Genomic DNA, 23901 nt, shown 5'->3' with positions numbered 1-23901 from the left:
AATCAGTAATCATTAGCACATGGCTGGTATCCTTGTGCATGAGATCACCTGGGGAAATTACGTCTTTCAAGAAATTTGTCCATGTCATTTAAGTTGTCAAATGGATTGACATAACATTGTTCACTATACTTTCCTGTAGGATCTGTAGTGGTGGCCCTCTTCCACTTCTGATTAGGTAATTTGTCACCTAGGGATTGTGTGTGTACTGAGGAAAGAGGAGGAGGGGAGCCAGGTACACTACGTTTGTAGGACAGAGGTGAAGGAGGAGCCCTTGGAAAGGGAGATAGGGAAAGAATAGTGAATGCAAGATTTGGTTAATACCCACCTCCTCCGAAAAGCGTAATCCCCAATAGGGTAGGAAACATTTTCTTCGCTGTTTATCAGTATATCTCTAATATCTGGCTCAGTGCCTAGCACATAGTAGGCATTCAATTATAGCTAATGCATTATATAGTGTTTACCACGTGCCCACCACTGTTCTAAGTGATTTATATATATATATATTTTGTGTGTGTGTGTGTGGTACGCGGGCCTCTCACTGCTGTGGCCTCTCCTGTTGTGGAGCACAGGCTCCGGACGCGCAGGCTCAGCGGCCATGGCTCACGGACGCAGCCGCTCCGCGGCATGTGGGATCCTCCCGGACCGGGGCACGAACCCGTGTCCCCTGCAATGGCAAGCGGACTGTCAACCACTGCGCCACCAGGGAAGCCCTAAGTGATTTATAAATATTAACTCATTCAATCCTTGCAACTGAATACAAGTAGGTACTATTATAAAAAATCATTATTGTGATATAATTCACATACCATAACATTCACCAATTTTGTGTAGAATTCTGTGGTTTCTAGCATATTCACAATGTTGTATAACCAGCACCACAATCAATTTTAGAATATTTGCATTACCCCCCAAAAGAAAACTACCCGTTAGCAGTCACTCCCCATTCCCCTACACCTCCAGCCACTGGCAACCGCTAATTTACTTTCTGTCTCTATGGATTTGTCTATTCTGGACATTTAATATAAATGGAGTCATATAACATGTGGCCTTTTGTGGCTGGATTTACCATGCTTTCAAGGTTCATCCATGTTGTACTACTTCATTCCTTCTTATGGCCAAATGATATTCCATTGGATATATCATATTTTGATTACCCATTCATCATTTGATAGACATTTGGTTTGTTTCCACTTTTTTGCTATTATGATAATGTTGCTATGGACATTCAAGTACACATTTTTGTGTGAGCATATGTCATCTCATTCACCAGAGTCAGTAGAGATAGCCTAGTGGTTAAGGATGCCAGATTCTGGAGCCACCCTGTATGGGTTCAAGGTCCAGTTCTGCCACATAATACTGTGTGGTTTTGGGTAAATGGCTTAGCATATGTGACACTCAGCTCCCTCACTTGTAAACTAGTGGTAATAATAATACTGTCTCATGGGATATTGTGAGAGTTAAATGATTTAATATGCATAATGTACATTAAAGTCCTTAGAATATTACCCCTCACACAGGTGCTATGTTTTTTGTCTCAAAACAACTTTGCAAGGTTATTACCTTTCCTACTTTACAAATGAAGAAACTGGGAGTTGCCAAAGGTTTTATGGGTCTTAGGGTGGTGTATCCTGGATTTGAATGTGGGTTTTGCTTTGCAAGGTTATCTCCTGTGACTGAACATTTCAGAGGCCTGAGTTTGAGACCCAGCTCTCCAGCAGCCGGCTGATTCTCACTCTTCAATGATTTGTACTACTCTCACCCACTCACTCAGCAAATCCTCACCACGCCCCGAGCACAGGTCAGCCACTGAGCACAGCAGAGAGATTGTGCAGAGTTGGGCTGGCCAGGAGAGCTAGGCCTTAAACACCAGCACGCTAGCTCCCCAAGGGCGGGAATTCTGATACTGGTACACTGCTGAGCCCCCAGGGCCTGGAACAGTGCCTCTCACCTAGTAGGTGCTCAATACAGAGCTGTTGAAAGGATGAATAAATGAAACAGAGCCCTCAATCCTGGGACAAGGGTCCTGAGTTTTGAATTCCTTCCCAGCTCTCTCATTCTGCAGGCCCTCTAGGAGGGACAGAGAAGGATTAGGGGAGATCAGGGAAGAGTCCTTTCACATCACAGTTTAGGTTACAGCAGCAATGAAGATAGTTCAAAAGAGACGTAAGACACATTAAGACATAAAGGTGGAGAGTCAGGCAGATTGGATCTGAATCCCAGCTTTGCCATTGCTGTGCCCTGTGACCTTGAGCAAGTCCCCTAACCTCTGCGAGCCTCATTTTATCCCCTCTAAAATGAAAGTTCCCAAACCAACTTCATGAACAGACTATGAAATGTGGTAAGATAATACCTGTTAAGTGAATAGTGCAGGGCCAGGCTTAAAGCTGGCACTCAACATATGATATTTATTATTTTTTAGACAAGTCCTTTCCTTCCTGTAACTTCAGTTTGCCAACCTGGAAATGAGAAAGTTCAACAAATGACTGTGAAGGCTCTTCCAGAACTTTGGTTGAGCAGGCCAGAGACAGAGATCAAATGCTAGCTCTGCAACTAGCTGTGTGACCCTGGGCAAGTCATTTAACTTCTCTGAGCCTCATCTGTAACATCAGGGCACTGAGGGAGCCTACCTCACAGGGTGCCATGATACGCCTCTTAAAAGGCTTTTAGCACCGTGTCTGGGACACTAACTGGAGGTGGTACTGTGTTTCCAGGATTCTAAGTTGGCTGTGAGGGAATACATGATTCTTCCTGGGGGCCAGGTCGCCACACACACTTTCTCTTTAGATTCCTTGCCACCTCCCCACGCGGCCTCTTCCTCCTCCCTCTCTTGGACTTCAGGCCTTGGTCTCATCGTCTTATGCTCCCTGCTTCCTGCCCTCGCCCACCTCCCAAGCCACACTTGCTCAGCCCCCGCACCTGTCTGAGGAAAAGGCCCCATTTCTCTGAGCCCCACCCTTTCTTGAGCTTTCCAGGCAGGTCCCTTTTCACTGCAACGGTTTTTATACTCACTTGGCAGAGAAACATGGGGGGCGTGGCGATGAGACCAGCCACAGCTGGGAGACACCAGCCACACCTTGGGAGCCTTACGCAGGCCCGCTGCAAGAACACACCGTTGGTGGAGGCTTGGGAAAGCGGGTGTGTGGCGAGGCATGGGGCGAAGCGAGTCTCCTGGGAAGCCTTGTCCTGTGTTCTCAGGACCCACACATTCCCTCCACAACATGTACCGAGCAACCAGGATAAACCAGAGGCCGTGGAGGACAGAGAGTGAGGAAGTGGCCCCTCCCTGGGAGAACTCACACTCCGTGAGGTGGATCAGCTAACCGTTGTAGAACAACTGTGTTAGAGAGAAAGCTGGATGTGCACCACAACGGAGGCTTGTGCCTAGTGCCCTGTTGGGGACTTGGGTGAGGAGAGTTGGGGAAGGCTTCATGGAGGAGGTGGCATTTCAGCGGGTCTTAGATGTTTCACTAAGTACATAGGAGAGAGAGGGCACACCCAGCAGAGGGAACAGGCTATGCAAAGGCACAGAGGTGCAGAGGTAATATGGGGCAGAGCTGTTGAAGGGGCAATCCTGGGAAGGCCCTTGGTTTTACAGGTGTGAAACTTACCCCGAGCTGTGGGCTCTCCTGATGTCTGGGTGAACCTAAGGCATAGGAGGGGCCAGGGCAGGGGTCCCTCTCTCCTCCCTCTTGCTGACCCCCTTGGGGGTGTGCCTTGTCCTTCCCCTTGCAGGCTGGCCGGCAGCTCAGCCTGCTGAAAGGGAAACAGAAGTGGCTCTTCCCGGTTTCCTGCAGCTTCTTCTTTGTGCTCTCTGTGCTCATGACTGGCTGCTTCCTGTGGCAGTATTACCTCCCCAAGCTGAAGACCGGTGAGTGCAGGAACACCCTTGAGTTTCCCCCCACCCCCGGAGGTCCCTGGGGGCTTTGAGCCGCCACTCCTGATCTGAGACAGGAGGGAGGACCATTCTGACTCCAGCTCTCACTAACTGTGCATCTTCGGGCCAGTCATGTGATCCCTCTGCGCCTCGATGCCCTTCTGTAGTAACTGAGGATCTAATACCACTGGGGGTCCCCTAAGCCATCGACTCCAGGGGTAAAACTCAGGGTCCCCCCAAAAGTGCAAACAGTGTTTGCCTTGCTCTTCCTTGGGCCCCCGAGGTGGGATCTTCAGGCCCTACCTCCCTTTAAAGGCACTGCCCCAGCTATATATAAGACCCCGGGAGGAACATGTCCATGTGTCCATGGACAGCAGCTGCCATTTCTTGGTCTCTTCATCCTGGGCTGGTCAAGGCTCAGCAAGTGAACCACCACTGCTGGTAACGCCAGGCTCATGCCCTAGGGCCAGCCCTCCCAGCCGGCACAACCTCACCACAAGATACCAGCCATGGGCAGCCAGGGGCAAAGGGCAGAGCATGCCCAGGAGGAGACAGCACAGTCCTACACTCACTACCTGCTGCTTGGCCTTCGAGACACCAATCAGGCCACAGGCGCCTGTTGGTAGCCCTTCTCTCTTCGCATGACGAGCTTCCTCCCTCCATGTGGTCAGCAGACTTAGACAAGTTCCAGCTCTGTGGGGCAGGCTCAGCCACATCTCTACCGTCCCCCTTTCTCCAGTTCTGATTATATATTTGGGTGGAGAAGTGGACTCAGGACCCCACTTAGGCTTCAGGCTTAAACCACCAGGAACAACTCATTTCATCCCCAGAGCTGTGCATCCGGGCGTTAGGGTTTGAGTCCCATCCTACTTTTGTCCAGGTGTGTGGCTTTCTTGGAAACGCAGGGGGAAGGTGTGGACCTTGGCAGGGCAGGATTCAGGCTGTGAGACCATCACAACGGCCTCCAGACCTCCCTGCATCCTCTAAGGACAGTGTGGGGTGGTAAGGGTATGAGAACCCCCCAAGAGTACAAGAACCACTCTTCTCTAAACCTTCCACTGCCTCCTGAGATCACCCAGAAGTGAGAGAAAACCCAGTGGGCAATGGCCCCTAGACTACTAACCTGATCTCTGTCCTCCACTCACCATGTGATGTTCCCTCCAGGCTCCTTGGGACCAGAGGTGACTTCTGCCCCCGTGAGGATGTGTCCCCAGCACCCTGAGCCTGTGCCCCTGGCCCACCCCCTCCCCGTGTTGAAGGAGGCCCTGAAAAAGGTCAGTGATGAGCCAGGAGAGAACTGGCTGTGTGGGCTAGGCCCGATTGATGAAGGGGAGGGCATATCCTCTGAGCTGGTAGTGGCATTCATTCATTCATTCAACATATAATTCTTTTTTTAAAAATTAATTTATTTATTTGGCTGCACTGGGTCTTAGTTGTGGCACACGGGATCTTCGCTGTAGCAAGATCTTTAGTTGCAGCTTGTGGGATCTAGTTCCCTGACCAGTGATTGAACCCAGGCCCCCTGCATTGGGAGTGCAGAGTCTGAGCCACTGGATCACCAGGCATGCCCCCCAACATATAATTCTTGAGCACTTACTCTGCGCTACACACCAGGGATATGGCAGAAGAAGATACTGTCCTGCTCTCAAGAAGCTACTAGTCTTGGAACAGTCAAGATAGTAAATATTTATAACACAGGGGTAAGAGTGAGGATAGAGAAAGTTTAGGGTACATGGTGACACAAAGGAACTGGACTGGGGGTCAGGGAAGGCTTCTGGAGGAAGTGGTGTCTAAACTGAGAGGTGAACAAGGAGTAGATACCCAGAGGATATGTGTGTGTATAATGAGGGAGCTTGGGGGTGTGAGAGGTGTGCTTTAGATAGAGGGAACAGCGTGTGCAAAGGCCCAGAGGCAGCAGAGTCAGTATGAGGCATATACAGAGAGGATATTCAGTCTGGTGGGGCCATTAAGTGGGGGTGGAGAAAGATGAGATAGGAGAGGATCACAGAGGCCACTGAAAGATGATTAAAGACCCCACAACACAACTTTTACCATTGCAGAATGGCTTAACACTAGAGGGGGCTGTCAGCCAGCTCTTGTCTGTGCCATTCTGCCATTCAGACCCTACCCACTTGGGTCACTCACCTTAGGAGACACACAGATCAGAAGTGTATGTGCAGCAGCCTGGTGGTGGTGGTGGGAGATGGTTTGAAACTTCATCCGAGGAACAGCTGAAGGGAAGGAGGGTGATGTGTCCACATAAGAGCAGGCGTGGGCCAGTGCAGAGAGACACAATCCCTGCCTGCAAATACACAAAAAGCTTTTGTGAAGGAGAGAGAGCAGAAGCGCGCTATTTGGCTCCCAGGGGTCAGAGTAATTAAAAAAAAATAAAGCAACAATAATAACCATAGCAGCCTTCTAGTGAGCACCTGGTACATGCCACGCACTGTGCTATCTTCTCTATGTTACCACCTCGTGAATCCCTAGCTAAAGAGGAGGAAACTGAGGCTCAGAGAGGCAAAGTTAGTGCAGGGGTGGAAACTACAGGTAGACTGAGCTCAATTCAGGGAATGTAAAATCTCTTGGCAAAGGAGGTGCTGGAGTTAGCATAGGGTTCTAATCCTGATTCCACTAGCCATTAACCACCGGGGCAAGTCACTTCATATCTCAAATTTTCTCACCTGTAAAAGGGGGAGAAATCAGCAATGACTTATGAGGATTAAGTGTAACAATGTATGAAAATCATTTTATACTGTGTCTGGCATGTTGTAAATGTCCAGTAAATGTTAGCTGTTAATCACCATCATTATACTACATAACTGAAAATAATGAGGTATTTTCAATAAATGTTCAAAGACAGTGTTAGGGGCCCTCTATATATACTGAATTCTCCAACACTAGGGGGTCAGACTCAGCCTGTTGGAGGTTTTTTAGGGCATCAGACACAGGTTTGATTAGATCAGGGGTTTTAACCCCTCCCTCCTCTTACGTATTTCCAAGGAAATGTTTCTTTGGACAAAGGTCTTATGAGGAAAACTTACATACAAAACAGTTTCCAGGGGATCTGCTCTGATTGCAGCTGGGTGGGGTCCCTACCCCATAGGACACGGTCTGAGAACCCGAGGTCTGGAGGCTCACTGGGCTCCCTTCCAGCCACTAGGGGGAGAGAGTGGAGGGGAGTCAGGCAGGGGGTGCTGTGTACAAGGTGTGGTATGTGAATGGCACGGTGTACAGAACCACATGGGGCCTGTGGGTGGGGAGAGAGGCCTGTCTCTGCACCTGTACTCTGAGGCACCCGCTCTTCTCTTCCAAGGTGGACAGGCTCCTGCGGCAGGCACTGTCTGCCCCAGGCCTGGCTGCTATGTCTGCAGTTGTCATCCACAACGACACTGTGCTCTGGACCGGGAACTTCGGGAGGAAGAATGGTTCAGACCCGGCTTCTGGGCCCCCCAATGAGTACACCATGTACCGGTCAGCTGGGGGACCACCAGGGTCTTGTGGAGGGGGCAAAGGGTGGTAGGACAAGGGGGACTTAGGAGGTAGGGGGACTCAAGAGAATCATGACTGGGGGTCTTAGCTGCCAGGGCCCTTTATTAAGTCTTGGCAATTTTATAGATGAGGAGACTGAGGTCCAGAGAGGACCAGTGAGTGCCTAACATCACACCACAGTGGTAACAAGTCAGGAAGGAATTCCTTCTGGAGAGCCCTTATCCTAATGCCTCCCAAACTAGAAAAGGCGCCCTTATGTCCCACCCCACGCCCCTTCCACGTGACACTAAAGAACCGCAACCAGTTCCTGGGCCCTCGACCTGGGTCTCTGCCATTTGGCAGCAGTGGCCCAGATGGAAGCAACTTGGGACAAACTGCTGCACACCTAGAGTCTCCCCTCCTGGGTGCTGCCTGTAGGCTCCTCAAAGCTCACAGTGCCAAGTGAACACATTTGCTCCCTGAGATGCTGTGAGGATTGCAGGGCTTCCACTCACACTGCACCTGCTATGTGCCAGGCTCAGGGCAACAGCTATATTTATCACTTATTGAGCACTTACTACCTTCCAGGTGTGTTGCCAAGCACTTTGCCAGCACAATCTTGTTCGATCCTTTCTACAACCCATAAAACAGACAATGAAACTGAATCTCAGAAAGGTCTAGCACTTGCCCAAGGCAACTAAGCTGGTGAGAGGCAGAGATAGGATCCCAACCCAGGTCTGTCCCAGAGAGGGAAGTGCCTGGTGAAGGGCCTGGCATGGGGGAGGTGCTCGAGAGTGTCCATCTGGCCCAGCCCCACTTCCCCTGGTAAGTTCTCAAGCATCCCAAAGGCATTCTACAGAGGCTGGTGGATTTCTGTCTGAGATGCTGAATAAGGGTGGACTCAGTGCTTTCCTAATTATACTAGAAAGTTGGAGGCTGGGGGGTGCAGGGTGGAGGTGGGTTGTGAAGCCCACAGGATACCCTCTGCACCCTTGTGCCCCCCACATTGTCCAGGATCTCCAGCATCTCCAAGATCTTTCCCGTGCTGATGCTGTATCGCCTGTGGGAGGAGGGCATCGTGGCCTCTCTAGATGACCCTCTGGAGCGGTACGCCAGCACCTTCACCATTAACAACCCACTGGGCATGGCATCAGCGCCCGAACAAAAGAGCCTGATGGATGGTCTGGAGGAGGTGGGCCCAGCCCCAAGGCCTTCACCCGTCACCCTCCGAAGGATGGCCAGCCAGCTCTCAGGTAAGTGGCTCTGAACTTAATGTAGCTCAGCCCAAACCATTTCAGGTAGGGGAACCAAGGAGCAGGTTCTCATCCAGCCAGGCTGGGCCCACTCTCTGCTCTGCTTCCTGAACTGGCCATAGCTCCCTCTCATCCTTCCTGGGTGGTGGGTCAGGGGTAGAAAGATTGGGTGAGTTAAAAGCTGAGGTGGGGCTTCCCTGGTGGTGCAGTGGTTGAGAGTCCGCCTGCCGATTCAGGGGACACGGGTTTGTGCCCCAGTCTGGGAAGATCCCACATGCCACGGAGCAGCTGGGCTCATGAGCTGTGGCCGCTGAGCCTGCACGTTTGGAGCCTGTGCTCCGCAACAGGAGAGGCCACAACAGTGAGAGGCCCGCGTACTGCAAAAAAAAAAAAAAAAAAAAAAAATGCTGAGGTAAAACCTGGGAATTTAGGTCAAGTGGACAAACTGTTGGAAGGTCAAAAGCAAGCTGACAGGTCAAGATCTGCTTATCAGATCAAAGAACAAGTCAACAAGTGAATATTTGTTGACAATTCTACAAATTATATATTTTATATATTATTTGAATATAATATATATTCTACAATTATACGTTAATTTCCCTTAATATATAAACCATTACAAAGACCAAGAACCCAGAACCCAACAGAAAAATGGGTAAAGGATAGGAACGGAACAGACAGTTCACAGAAAAGGAATATAAATGGCTCTTAAGAATATTACAAAATATTAAAAGATGCTCAACCTCATTCATAACAAAATAAATGCAAATTAAATCTCCTGACAGACATTTTCCTCTTATCAGATTGGTAAAGGCCATAATGGTGGGTGTACTGAGTTGGTGAAGTTATGGTGAAACAGGCCCTCTTATACATCAGTGGTGGAAATTTAAATTGGTGCAACTTGGGACTTCCCTGGCGGTCCAGTGGCTAAGACGCTGTGCTTCCACTGCAGGGGGCACAGGTTTGATCCCTGGTAGGGGAACTAGGATCCCACGTGCTGCGCTGCATGGCCGAAATAAAGAAAAAAAAATTGGTGCAACCTGTGCAGAGGGCAATTGGTAATACCTGTCACAAAAATGTATATATCCTTTGACTCAGAAATTACACTTTTAGTTAATTCTCTTACAGATGTATTCACACATGTGCGGTATGAGGTATGTACACAGTTATTCACTACAGCACTGTTTGTGATAGTGAAAAAAAAAAGATTGAAACAACCTAAATATAAATAGGGGAGTAACTAAAGAAACTATGACACAGTTATACTGTGTATATCAGATTATATATTATAATTATTATGATTATACTGTGTATATATTATAATTATTATGATTATACTGTGTATAATCAGATACTATTGTAGCCCTAAAAAATGGGTAATAACGTTCCTTGTGTACTGAGATGCACATACAATCTTAAGTGGGTAAAAAAGCTCATAACAGCATATATTGTAGCTACCATATGAATAAATAATATATACACATATAATGTATATATGTATATGAATGTATATGTATAATCCATTTGTAATGTATCTGTTATATAACATATATATTTATATACACATATATTACGTGTGTGTGTATATATATAAAAATGTGTATCACATATTTTTGGAAGGGAAAGGGATTGAATCACTGGGCTGCCTCCAGGGAGGGGAACTTGGTGGCCGCGGAGAAGAGTGGGAGGAAAATTTTTCATTGTATACCCTTTGGTGTCTTTGGACTTTTGAATCATGTAAATGAATTACTTATTAAAAACAAATTATATAATAATAATGATGATAATAAAAGATGTGCTAACAAGCCAAGATGAAATCTACATGGTGGAAGGGCAAGGGCAGGCTGGTATACTGGAAGACAAAGCCAGTGAACAGGAATTGGGCAGGAACGGGTGGGAGGGGGGCTGTGCTGCATGGTGACTGACCCAGCCAAGGAGGAGAAGGCAGGCACCAGCTGCACCACCCCAAAATGCCTTCTATTGTTCATATTTGCAGTCACCAACCCGTCAACGCTAGATGGTAGGAATCCACCATAAGTGCCTACTATTTCATCATTTTACAAAGTGCATCCAGGCCTGAGGTCTCAGTCTGTGGACATGGCTGGTTAGCACTCCCATTAGCAGATGGTGAACCTGAGGCTCTGCCAGATAAGGGAACCTCCTGAAGTCATCCAGGCAGGACAGGATCAGAGCCTTGGGGGAGGGTGGCTTAGTGGCCAAGGGCATGAGCACTGAAATTAATTCCAGCTGTGTGATCTTGGGTAAGTCACGTAACCTCTCTGAGCCTTGTTTTACTCCTCTGTAAAAAGACTGGTTCATGCTATTTTGCTGTATTAAATGTGCTAATGAATGTCAAGCACTTAGCAGAGTACCTGGCACACAGCAGGTACTTGTCAACGTAGCTCTGGTTGTTACAGCCAAGGGTAGACCTAGGTTTATGGAGGCCTGATGTAGATATAATTTGGGGGTCCTCTTTAAAAATACAATATTATAAATTCAAACTTGGATACAAGCCTTGGAAGGGGTCATACAGGTGAGAGGCTCTGAAGCTTTTGCTCCATGAGCCTCCTATTAAATACACTCCTGTTTATAACCTGACCCCAGGGCTCCCTCTAGGGGTACACTGTGGATTCTTCTTCATCTGTACCCAAGGGACCCAGCACAGGGGTCTTGTGGTTGTGGTCAGTTTAAAAACACCCTACACGGGCTTCCCTGGTGGCGCAGTGGTTAAGAATCCGCTCGCCAGTGCAGGGGACACAGGTTCGAGCCCTGGTCTGGGAAGATCCCACATGCTGAGGAGCAACTAAGCCCACGAGTCACAACTACTGAGCCCACGAGTCACAACTACTGAGCCCACATGCCACAACTACTGAGCCTGTGCGCCGAGAGCCCATGCTCTGCAACAAGAGGAAGCCACCACCATGAGAAGCCCATGACCGCAACGAAGAGCAGTCCCTGCTCGCCGCAACTAGAGAAAGCCTGCATGCAGCAACGAAGACCCAATGCAGCCAAAAATAAATTAAAAGAAATTAAGAAAAATGCAACCCCCGCCCAAACAAACAAAAAAGCCCACCCTACGTGTCCCAAAGCCCACCAATTGAGCATACAGCTGCCTGAATGACTCTGTTATACGTTCCCAGTATTTTTTTAAAATAAATTTATTTATTTATTTTTGGCTGTGTTGGGTCTTCGTTTCTGTGCGAGGGCTTTCTCTAGTTGCGGAGAGCGGGGGCCACTCTTCATCGTGGTGCGCGGGCCTCTCACTGTCGCAGCCTCTCTTGTTTGCGGAGCACAGGCTCCAGACACGCAGGCTCAGTAGTTGTGGCTCACGGGCTTAGTTGCTCTGCGGCATGTGGGATCTTCCCGGACCAGGGCTCGAACCCGTGTCCCCTGCATTGGCAGGCAGACTCTCAACCACTGCGCCACCAGGGAACCCCCCCAGTATCTTTTATGATTGACCTTCACCCTAATCTAGAGCTTTCTCCCATTCTTGGAGCTTTTCATCCATTCTTAGTTAAGTTTTGTAACACCTCACAGGGAAACCACTGCAGGTGCTTCAGCCCACTTCAAGGTGAGCAAGTAGAGGCTCAGAGAGGTAAAGCATATGGTTTGGGCCACACAGCAAGAAGTGTTAGAGTCAGAATTTAAACCCAGGACTTGTGACTCCATCCCCCAGCTGCTCAAGCCAAGAGCCTGGAGTTAGTTATCCCTGATTTCTCTCATTCCCACACCCTGCACATCCCCTCCAGTAGCAAATTCTGTTGGCTCCATTATCAAAATATGTCCAGAATCCAACCACTCCTCACTCATCCAATCCACCAGCATTTAGACATGGATTTTTGCAAGTCTCCTTACAGGCTTCCCGGTGTCTGCCATTGCCCCCCAAAGTCTGTTTTCACAAAGCAGCCAGAACAACCCTGATATATGTCAGATCACATCGCTCCTCTGCTCAAAGCCCTACAGTGGCCCCATCCCAATCAGAGAAAAGGCCAAGTCCTTGCAGTAGCCTATAGCACCCTACAGGATCTGGTGCCTGCACCCCAATATCTCTCACCTCCAAAGTCTCCCCTGTTCTCAGTCCTTGCCAGCCACACTGGCTCTTTCCTGCTGATCCTCAAACATGCCAACAGACTCCTGCCTCAGGGCCTTTGCACCTGCTCTTTCCTCTGCTTGAGACATTCTTTTCCTCACAGAGCTATGTGGCTCTCTCCCTCACCTCCTCGAGTTCTCACCTGCTCAAGGGTCACCTACCCTGTGAGGCCTTTCTCTGACCACTCTGTATAAAATAACAATCCCTCCTTTCATACATGGAATTATTTCCCTCCACAGCATGCATATTTATTTGCTTCTTGTCTGTCTCCTCTGCTAGAATGCAGACTCCACACGGGCAGGGACTCTGTTTTGTTCACTACTGAATTCCAGTACGCAGAACAGTCTTTGGCACGAAAGAGATGCTTGAACACTATTGTTGAGTGAATGGGTGGGGAGGATCCTAATCCTGTGATCCTGTCACATCCAATAAACAGAACATTCCAAGTGGCCGGAGCAGCCAGTTCCACAAAACCTATTGCGGCAGTGACCGCAAGAATTTTATGGAATCAAATATCTATGGTTGATGATAACAATTATTTTTTGAGCAATTACTATGACCAGGAACCATGCTAAGCATTTGATTTCACCAAATCCTCACACCGGCCATATGACGTAGCAATTATTTCCCTCATGTTACAGATGAGGGGACTCTGGCTCAGAGAGGTTAAATGGCTTGCCCAATGAAACACAGGCAGGATTAGAGTCTATGCCAGAGCTTTTTTTTTAAAGGTGATTTTGTTGTTATCTCTCAACTCATGGAAGGTAGGGGAGGGGGTACAGCCAGGGGCCCATCATCCCACCATCAGCTGACCCAGCAGGTCTGACCACTGCTCCTCCCTAGGGCTGCCCCGAAGGCTCCGTTCCACTTCGCTGCTGTGGAGGGGCAGCACCCAGGAGGCCCTGAACCTGCTCAAGGATGATGTGCTGGTGGCAGACCCAGGAACCAGGTAAGGAGTGAGCCCTGATGCCCTACCAATGTTAGGAACCTCACAAGGTGACATACCCCTCCTGGGAGAGAACCTATGTCACCTCATCCTAGGTGGTCAGAGCCAGGAAAGACCTCGCAGATCACTGATGACAACCCCTGTTCCACAGCTGGGGGGTCTGAGGACCATAGAGTGATGGCAGAGCAAGGCAGCAGGGAGCTGGGCCCAGATCCAGTCCTGTTTGAATCTCATGTTTTTCCCATTAATCAACTCAACATTTATTGAACACTTACTCTGCGCTTGGAATCTGTTAAACTGAGATATAGCAAGCAAACGAATCCAACCAGGTCCCTCCTCGTGGAGTTTGCATTCTTCTGAGTGAACAGTGAACATTCTTATCAGTGAACAGATAAACAAGATAAATACAGACTTTGCCAAGCGCTGGAAATAAATGGGATGCTGATGAGATAGGGAGTGGATAGCTGGTGTAGCCAGCCACTGAACAGAGAAGCCATCAGAAACTCTGATGGCTTTGCAGACAGTCTGAGCAGGTGGGAAGGGTTTATTTAGGGCCTGGAGATGTCCATCCGAGGCTGCATCCTAGCTTCCACCCCTCCTCTTCCAGATGCCATTACAGCACGCTGGCCTTCTCGCTTCTGGCCCATGTCCTGGCAGCCCACACCGCCCAGGGTGACTACCAGCACTGGATCTTGGAGAACGTGCTGGAACCGCTGGGGATGGAAGACACAGGCTTCGATCTGACACCTCCTGTGCGTGCCCGCTTGGCAGCTGGCTTTTATGGCAGCGGGCGGCCGGCGCCGCTGTACGATCTCGACTGGTACCGCCCGTCGGGCCAGATGTACTCGACCACCGCTGACCTGGCCAAGCTGGCCATGGTGCTCCTGGGCAGCAGGCCCCAGCGGCTTCTGCGGCCAGACGCGGCTAAGACACTACTGGCGCCGCTGCTGGCCTGCCCGGGCGCCTACTTCGCCAACGAGACTGGCACACCGTGGGAGTTCCATGCGCAGCGGGGCTACCGCGTGGTGCGCAAGGACGGTGACCTGGACGGCTACGCTGCCACCTTCTCCCTGGTGCCGCCGCTGCGCCTGAGCCTCGTGCTGCTCCTGGCCGGGCCGAGGCCGCCAGGGCCTGACCTGGTGGCTCAGGTCTACGATGTGCTTCTGCCGGCTATGGAGAGTGCCCTCCGTGAGGCCGTGCTCAGCCCGGCTCCGCCGCCCAGCGCACGACCCTTCGCTGGCTACTTCACTTTTGCCAATTTGACTTTCTACGAAGTGCGCGCCGGGCCGGCGGGCGAGCTGCGCCTGCGCCAGTTCGGGCCCCGCGTGGAGGCGCTGGTGCCCCCGGCGTTCCGCACGTTGGCTCTGCGCCACCTGCGTGGCCGCGTCTTCCAGCTGTATGTGGCCCGCGAGTTTCCGTGCGCACTGCCGCTGGGTGACTCCTGGCTGTCCCTCGAGGCCCAGCACGGGCAGCTCGTCAACTTCTATCCCTTGGACCACCACGGGCTTTCCCCAGGCTTCGACGTGCCAGGCCTCAACACGTACCGGGTGATGCGGCTGTCTCACAAGCCAGTATTCAAGACCCAGTGACCCCTGTTCAGAGCCTCCCCTTCTCTCGCCTGGCAGCTTTCCATCCTAGCTCTGCAAGGTAAGGCTGCAGGGATGTCTATTAAAGAACTAAGGAGTTTGCAAAGTGGGATAGGGCCGTTCTACTCAAAGTGTGGTCTGTGAACCACAGCCGGTGGCGAACTGTTTGTTATCCATGGGAGAGGAAGAGTTTACAGAAATTTAGTGAGCATTTAGAAACTTTAATAGCAAATTGACAGTACTTTTATGTCTGTTGAATCTAAGAATATGGTCTAGCATTGTGTCTTTTAAAAATCAACCTTATATGTATGGAAACACAAAAGACCCCAAATAGCCAAAGCAATCCTGAGAAAGAAAAATGGAGCTGGAGGCATCAGGCTCCCTGACTTCAGACTATACTACAAAGCTACAGTAATTAAGACAGTATGGTACTGGCACAAAAACAGAAATATAGATCAATGGAACAGGACAGAAAGCCCAGAGATAAACCCATGCACATATGGTCACCTTATTTTTGATAAAGGAGGCAAGAATATACAATGGAGAAAAGACAGCCTCTTCAATGAGTGGTGCTGGGAAAACTGGACAGCTACATGTAAAAGAATGAAATTAGAACAATCCCTTACACCATACACAAAAATAAACTCAAAATGGCTTAAAGACCTAAATGTAAGGCCAGACACTATAAAACACTTAGAGGAAAACCTAGGCAGAACACTCTATGACATAAATCACAGCAAGATCCTTTTTGACCCACCTCCTAGAGAAATGGAAATAAAAACAAAGATAAACAAATGGGACCTAATGAAACTTAAAAGCTTTTGCACAGCAAAGGAAACCATAAACAAGATGAAAAGACAACCCTCAGAATAGGAGAAAATATTTGCAAATGAAGCAACTGACAAAGGATTAATCTCCAAAATTTACAAGCAGCTCATGCAGCTCAATATCAAAAAAACCCAAACAATCCAATCCCAAAATGAGCAGAAGACCTAAATAGACATTTCTCCAAAGAAGATATACAGATTGCCAACAAACACATGAAAGGATGCTCAACATCATTAATCATTAGAGAAACGCAAATCAAAACTACAATGAGGTATCACCTCACACCAGTCAGAATGGCCATCATCAAAAAATTTGCAAACAAGTGCTGGAGAGGGTGTGGAGAAAAGGGAACCCTGTTGCACTGCTGGTGGGAATGTAAATTGATACAGCCACTATGGAGAACAGTATGGAGGTTCCTTAAAAAACTAAAAATAGAACTACCATACGACCCAGCAATCCCACTGCTGGGCATATACCCTGAGAATACCATAATTCAAGAAGAGTTGGGCTTCCCTGGTGGCACAGTGGTTGAGAGTCCGCCTGCTGATGTGGGGGACATGGGTTTGTGTCCCAGTCTGGGAAGATCCCACATGCCATGGAGCGGCTAGGCCCATGAGCTATGGACACTGAGCCTGCGCGTCTGGAGCATGTGCTCCACAACGGGAGAGGCCACAACAGTGAGAGGCCCGCGTACCGAAAAAAAAAAAAGAGTCATGTACCACAATGTTCACTGCAGCTCTATTTACAATAGCCAGGTCATGAAAGCAATGTAAGTGTCCATCGACAAATGAATGGATAAAGAAGATTTGGCACATATATACAATGGAATATTACTCAGCCATAAAAAGAAACAGGATTGAGTTATTTGTAGTGAGGTGGACGGACCTAGAGTCTGTCATACAGAGTGAAGTAAGTCAGAAAGAGAAAAACAAATACCGTATGCTAACACATATATATGCTAACACATATATATGGAATCTAAAAAGCACTCCTAAAACCCCAAAAAACTGGTCATGAAGAACCTAGGGGCAGGACGGGAATAAATGCGCATACCTACTAGAGAATGGACTTGAGGACACGGGGAGGGGGCAGGGTAAGCTGGGACAAAGTGAGAGTGGCATGGACTTATATATACTATCAAATGTAAAATCGATAACTAGTGAGAAGCAGCCACATAGCACAGGCAGATCAGCTCGGTGCTTTGTGACCACCTAGAGGGGTGGGATAGGGAGGGTAGGAGGGAGGGAGACGCAAGAGGGGAAGAGATATGGGGATATATGTATATGTATAGCTAATTCACTTTGTTGTAGAGCAGAAACGAGCACACCACTGTAAAGCAATTATACTCCAATAAAGATGTTAAAAAAACAACCTTATAGAGTTATAATTTACATAAAAGGAAATGTACACATTATCGGGGTACATTTTGATGATTTTGACAAATGTATACCCCTCACCACAATCAAGATATAGAAAATGTTCATCATCCCCAAAACGTCCCTCCTACTGCTTTGCAGTCAGTCCCCTCCCCTGCTCTCAGGCCCGGGCAGCCACTGGTCTACTCTGTCACTTTAGATTAGAATTTCTTATAAATGGAATCATATAGTGCAGCCTTTTGTGTCTGCTTTCTTTTGCTCAGAAGGATGTTTCTGAGGTTCATTCATGTCCTTGTGTATATCAGTCTTTTGTTCCTTTTTATTGCTGAATGCTATTCAGTTGTATGGATATGCCACCAAATTGTTTATCCATTCACCTTTTGATGGATATTTAGCTTGTTTCCAGATTGGGGCTTTATGAAAAAGCATTCCTGTATAAGTCTTTTGTGTGTGTGAATACATGCTTTCATTTCTCTTGGGTAAATATCTAGGTGTGACTGCCATGCAGTATTCCAAAGCACTGGTACCGTTTTATGCTCCTGCCAGCATATGCAGTGGTTCCGTGTCTCCACATCTTTGCTACCACTTAGCATTGCCAGTCTTTTCAATTTCAGTCACACTAGTGGTTGTGAAGTCCTGTCTCACTGTAGTCCTGTGGTTGTTTTGTTTTGTTTTGTTTTGTTTTGCCAAACCGCGTGCCTGCGGGATCTTAGCTCCCTGACCGGGGATGGAACCCGTGCCCTCTGCAGTGAAAGTGCTGAGTCTTAACCACTGGACTGCCAGGGAAGTCCCACTTTTTCCTTGTATTAATGGTGTCTTTTGAAGAGGAAAAGTTTTAAAATCTTGAGGAGTCTTATGCCTGATGAGTCTAATACAAAATTTGGGCTTGCATTTTGCATGTCCTTTTAAAAATTAAACATTTAATTTTGAGATAATTGTAGATTCACATACAGCTGTAAGAAATAATCAGTGTACCCTTTATCCATGTTCCTCTCATGGAAACATCTTGCAAAACTATAGTACAGGGCCTTCCCTGGTGGTCCAGTGGTTAAGACTCTGTGCTTCCAATGCAGGGGCCTGGGTTTGATCCCTGGTCAGGGAACTAGATCCTGAGTGGAGCAACTAAAGATCCCGCATGTCCCAACGAAGATCCCTCGTGCCGCAACTAAGACCTGGAGCAGCCAAATAAATATATAAATAAATATTTTAAAAAACTATAGTACGATATCATAAGCTAGTTATTGATGTTGATACCGTCAAGATACAGAACATTTTCATCAGCACAAGAATCCCTCCTGTTGCCCTTTTCTAGCCACACCCACTTGTTTACCAACCCACCCTGTCCTTAAGCGTTGGCAGCCTCCAATCTGTTCTCCATTAATGTAATTTTCTCATTTCAAGAATATTATATCAATGGAGTGATGGAAGAAATTTTCACATATTGAGGTACGGGGAAGTCATTCTGGCTTATACATACATGGTTTAGCTTGACTTTGTGGCTTATCAAACATACACTGTTGCTTTCCTCTAACCATTAAAGAAAAGGGTGCATTGTCCAGAAGTAAAGAATTCCGTTTTGAAGACAGAGATAACTGCCTCCCTTCCTGGGATGTCAATGCTACTACTTCTTTGATGATTAGTCTCCCTCCCCAGGCACCAAAGCCATACTGACTTCCTATGTATGTACAAATCTGTATTTTGGGAGAAACTTTGAAGGAATGTACCCCTGTCATGTTTGATGTTCTTTGTTCTGACAAGATATAAAGTTGCATTGAAAAACACGCTCTCTGGAGCAGTTCCTCAGAGCTATCCGAGAGTCTGTCTCCTGAGCTTTGGTCCTCAGTTTGGCTGAAAACTCTCCTTTATTCTTTTTCGTTTTTAATTAAATTTATTTATTTTATTTTTGGCTGCGTTGGGTCTTCATTGTTGCGTGCGGGCTTTCTCTAGTTGTGGCGAGAGGGGGCTACTCTTCCTTGTGGTGCGCGGGTTTCTCATCGTGGTGGCTTCTCTTGTTGTGGAGCACAGGCTCTAGGTGCGCAGGCTCAGTAGTTATGGTGTACGGGCTTAGATGCTCTGCCGCATGTGGGATCTTCCTGGACGAGGGATCGAACCTGTGTCCCCTGCATTGGCAGGCGGATTCTTAACCACTGTGCCACCAGGGAAGCCCCCTTTTCTTTATTCTTATTACAGATTGGTTATTGATTATTTCTGTTGACGGGAGTCACACAGTGTGTAATCTTTGGGTTTTTTTTCTCACTCAGCATAATTCTCTGGAGATTCATTCAAGTTGTTGCAAGTGTCAATAGTTTGTTTCTTTTTGTTGCAGAGTAGTGGTTGGTTGCATGGTACGGACGCACCACAGTTTATTCAACCATTCGCTTGGTAAAGGACATCTAGGTTGTCCAATTTTAGATTGTTACGAATAAAGCTGCTTTGAACATTTGTTTGCATGTATTTGTGTGAACATAAGTTTTTATTTCTCTGGGATAAATGCCCAGGAGGGCAACTGTTGGTTGAATGATAGCTTTTTAAAAAAAAGCTGACAAACTATTTTCCACAGTGGCCGTACCATTTTATATTCCAACCAGCAATGTATGAGTGGTCTAGTTTCTCCACATTTTGGCCAGCGTTTGGTATTGTCACTATTTTTATTTCTGTAATTCTAATTTCCTGATGACTAATGATATCGAAAATCTTTTCATATGCTTTTTTGCCATCTGTATATCCTCTTCAGTGAGATGTCTCTTTATGTCTTGTCCATTTTCTAATTGGATTTTAAAAATTGTTGAGTTTTGGGACTTCCCTGGTGGCCTAGTGGCTAAGACTCCTGGATCCCAATGCAGGGGGCCCGGGTTTCATCCCTGGTCAGGGAACTAGATCCCACATGCCACAAGAAAAGATCCTGCGTGCTGCAACTAAGATCTGGCGCAGCCAAATAAATAAATAAATACATAAATAAATTAAAGGAATATTTTTTAAAAATTGTTGAGTTTTGAGAATTCTTTACATATTCTAGGTACTATTCCTTTGTTAGATATATAGTTTGCAAATATTTTCTAGTCTGTAGTTTGTCTTTTCCTTGTCTTAACAGGGCCTTTTCACAGAGCGAAAATTTTAAATTTTGATCAAGTTCAATTATGGTAGGCTGAATAATGACCCCCCCCAGAAATGTACACATCCTAATCCTTGGAACCTGTGAATGTTAACATTATATGATAAAAAAAGAACTTTATGGATGTGATTAAGTTAAGGATGTTGAGATGGGGACACTACCTTGGGTTATTGGTGAGACAGGCTGGGACATGGGACACTTTGCTGGGACCTGGGACCCTTTGCTGCAGTGCTGCAATGCTTGCACCTGGATATACCTCTCCTTGTGCAACAAAATACGAAGAAACTGTATGGGACTAAAAATAACTGCATGCATGGGCAGTTGGGGCAAATTCTGGACCCAAAAGATACAAAGAAATCAAAAAACCCAACTGTCACTTTTGAAGAGCCTGGAGCAAAAACAGGGTGTTGGGAGCAAAAGCAGGGTACTGAACATGCCCCTTGCACACAACACCACTAGAGGGGTGGACAGAACACCTAAGCCACCCCTCTGGCCCGACGCCTGGACACACCCCTACCCTCACCCCATGTAAGGAACAAGCTCGCTCCTGCCTCAGGGAGCCAGCAAGCAAGGGAATCTCTTGTTTGTTCTCACCCGCCCCCTGCTGCAGCAGGGTCCCCAATAAAGCCATGCCTGAGTCTCTTGACTTGCCTCTAGTCAATTTCTACTGATTGGGGAAGGCCAAGAACCCTGGTCCGTAACGTTGGTATTACGTATTAAATGGAATCACAAATATCCTTGTAAAAGAGAAGCAGAGGAAGATTCAACACAGATGGAAGAGGAGAAGGCTGCGTGACCATGGAGGCGGAGACTGGAATACTGCCACCATAAGGCAAGGGGTTCTATCAGCTGCCAGAGAGTATAAGAAGCAAGCGATGAGTTCTCTCCTAGAGCCAAGGGAGAGAGAGCATGGCCCTCCCAACACCTTGATTTTGGCCCAGTGATACTGATTTCAGGCTTTTGGCCTCCAGAACTGTGAGAGAATTAATACCTGTTGTTCTAAACTACCAATTTTGTGGCCACTCGTCACAGCAGCTCGGGAAACTAATATACCAGTTTATCAATTTTTCCTTTTATGGATCACGCTTTTGTTGTCAAAGCTCAGAGCTCTTTGCCTAGCCCTAATGCTCAAAGATTGTCTCCTGTGGTGTTTTCCTAAAAATTATCATTTTATGTTATGCATTTAAGTTTGTGATCTGTTTTGAGTTGAATTTTGTAAAAAGTGTGAGATTTAGGTTGAAATTAATGTTTTGCATATGGATGTTCAATTACTCCAGCACCACCTGTCGTTACTCCATTGAAATGCTTTTTTGCACCTTTGTTAAAAATCAGTAGGGCATATTTGTGGGGCATATTTCTGGGTTCTCCATCCTCTTTCATTGTTCTGTATGTCCTTCCACCAATACCATGCAGTCTTGATTGCTATAGCTATATGTAAGTCTTGAAATTGGGTAGGCTGATTCCTCCCACTTTATTCTCCTTTTTCAAAGTTGTTTTAGCTATTCTTTGTCTTTCCATATAAATTTTATAATAATCTTGTCTATAGGTACAAAAAAGTCCTGCTGGGATTTTTATAGGAATTTTATTAAATCTGTATAACAATTTGAAGAGACTGGTATCTTTACTCTGTTGAGTCTTCCAATCTATGGATACACTAAGTCTATTTATTTACATCTTTTTTGGTTTCATTTATCAACCTCCTGTTATTTTCAGCATAGAAGTCCTATATATGCTTTGTTAGATTTAAGCCTAAATATTTCACTTTAGAAGTGTTTGTAAATGGTATTATATTTTTAATTTTAGTGTCCACATGTTCATTGTTGGTATATAGAAAAAGAATTGATTTTTTTGTTAATCTTGTATTCTGGGACTGTTTTTTAGAAGGTTTTTGTTTTTTAGATTCCTTGGTTTTTGTTTTTTAGATTCCTTGGTTTTTTTCTACGTAGACTGTTATGTCATCTGCAAATAGGGATAGTTTTGTTTCCTCCCTTTTAGTCTGTATGCCTTTTATTTCATTTCCCTTCCTTATTTTGCTGGCTGGAACCTCCAGTACTATGTCAAATAAGAGTGATGAGAGTCTGTGGCCTTGCCTTGTTCCTCATCTTAGAAGGAAAGCATTCAGTCTTTGACCATGAAATATAATGTTAGCTGTAAGTTTTTTGAGAAAGATGCCCTTTCTCAAGTTGAGGAAATTCTCATCCTGTTCCTAATTTTCTGAGAGTATTTCTTTTCTTTTTTCTTTTTTTTTTATTTTGGCCACGCTGCGCGGCATGCGGGATCTTAGTTCCCCAACCAGGGATCAAACCCGTGCCTCCTGCAGTGGAAGTGCGAAGTCCTAAGCACTGGACTGCCAGGGAAGTCCCTGCGAGTATTTTGAAAAATCATAAAAAGGTTTGAATTTTGTAAAATGTTTTTTCTGCATAAATTGATACGATCATGTAATTTTTCTTCTTTAGTCTATTATTCTGGTAAATTTCATTGATTGGTGTTTGAATATTGAGACAGCCTTGTATCCCTGAAGTAAATAAATAAACTTGGTCATGATGTATAATTTTTTTTAATATATTGCTGAATTCTGTTTGCTAATATTTTGTTAAGGATTTTTGCATCTATATTCATGTGAGGTATTGGTCTGTAGTTTCTTTTTTTTTTTGGTATTTGTCTGGTTTTGGTATCAGGGTAATACTAGCTTCATAAAATGAATAGGGAGGTGTATTTTCCTCTCCTATTTCCTGGAAGAGATTGTATAGAATTGGTATTAACTCTTCTTAAAACATTTGGTAGTGTTCTTCAGTGAAACTATCTGGGCCTGGAGATTTTCTTTATTGGGAATTAAAAAAAACTATTAACTCCATTTTTTAATGGTTATAGGGTTAGTCAAGCCATCCACTTCATGTAAGTGAGTTGCGGTAGTTTGTGCTTTTTCAAGAACTGATCATTTCATCAAAGTTGTCAAATTTATGCATGTAGAGTTGTTCATCCTTTTGACATCTGCAGGATCTGTAGTGATATCCCATTTCATTTCTGAGATGAGTCATTTATGTCTTCTCTCTCTTTTTCTTTGTTAGTCTTGCTAGAGGTTTGTCAATTATTAATCATTTCAAAGAACTACTTTGTGTTTCATTGATTTTCTTTATTGCTTTTCTGTTTTCAGTTTCACTGATTTCTTCTGTTATTATTTCTTTCCTCTGATTGCTTTGGATTTATTGTGCTTTTCTTTTTTCTAGAATTTTTTCCCCTAGATTCTTGAGGTGGAAGCTTACTTTATGGGCATGAAGCTTTCCCTCTTCTCTGATGTAAGCATTTAGTGCTACAAATGTTTGTTTCAGCACTGCTTCAGCTATGTCCCACAAATTTTAATATGTTGT

General features: G+C 46.3%; 1 protein-coding gene across 1 annotated transcript; it reads left to right on the top strand.

Moving 5' to 3' along the window:
- Window positions 1-3753: 3753 nt before the first annotated feature.
- LACTBL1 (lactamase beta like 1) lies at window positions 3754-15220 on the top strand. The gene is made up of 6 exons (XM_065897770.1): window positions 3754-3868; window positions 5039-5148; window positions 7188-7345; window positions 8357-8595; window positions 13529-13634; window positions 14239-15220. The coding sequence occupies exons 1-6, from the start codon at window positions 3820-3822 to the stop codon at window positions 15218-15220; spliced, it is 1644 nt and encodes a 547-aa protein (XP_065753842.1). The 5' UTR covers window positions 3754-3819.
- Window positions 15221-23901: the final 8681 nt, after the last annotated feature.

The sequence above is a fragment of the Phocoena phocoena genome, chromosome 1, assembly GCF_963924675.1.
Source record: "Phocoena phocoena chromosome 1, mPhoPho1.1, whole genome shotgun sequence".
Taxonomy (NCBI): domain Eukaryota; kingdom Metazoa; phylum Chordata; class Mammalia; order Artiodactyla; family Phocoenidae; genus Phocoena; species Phocoena phocoena.
This window is presented reverse-complemented; position numbering and strand designations above follow the sequence as displayed.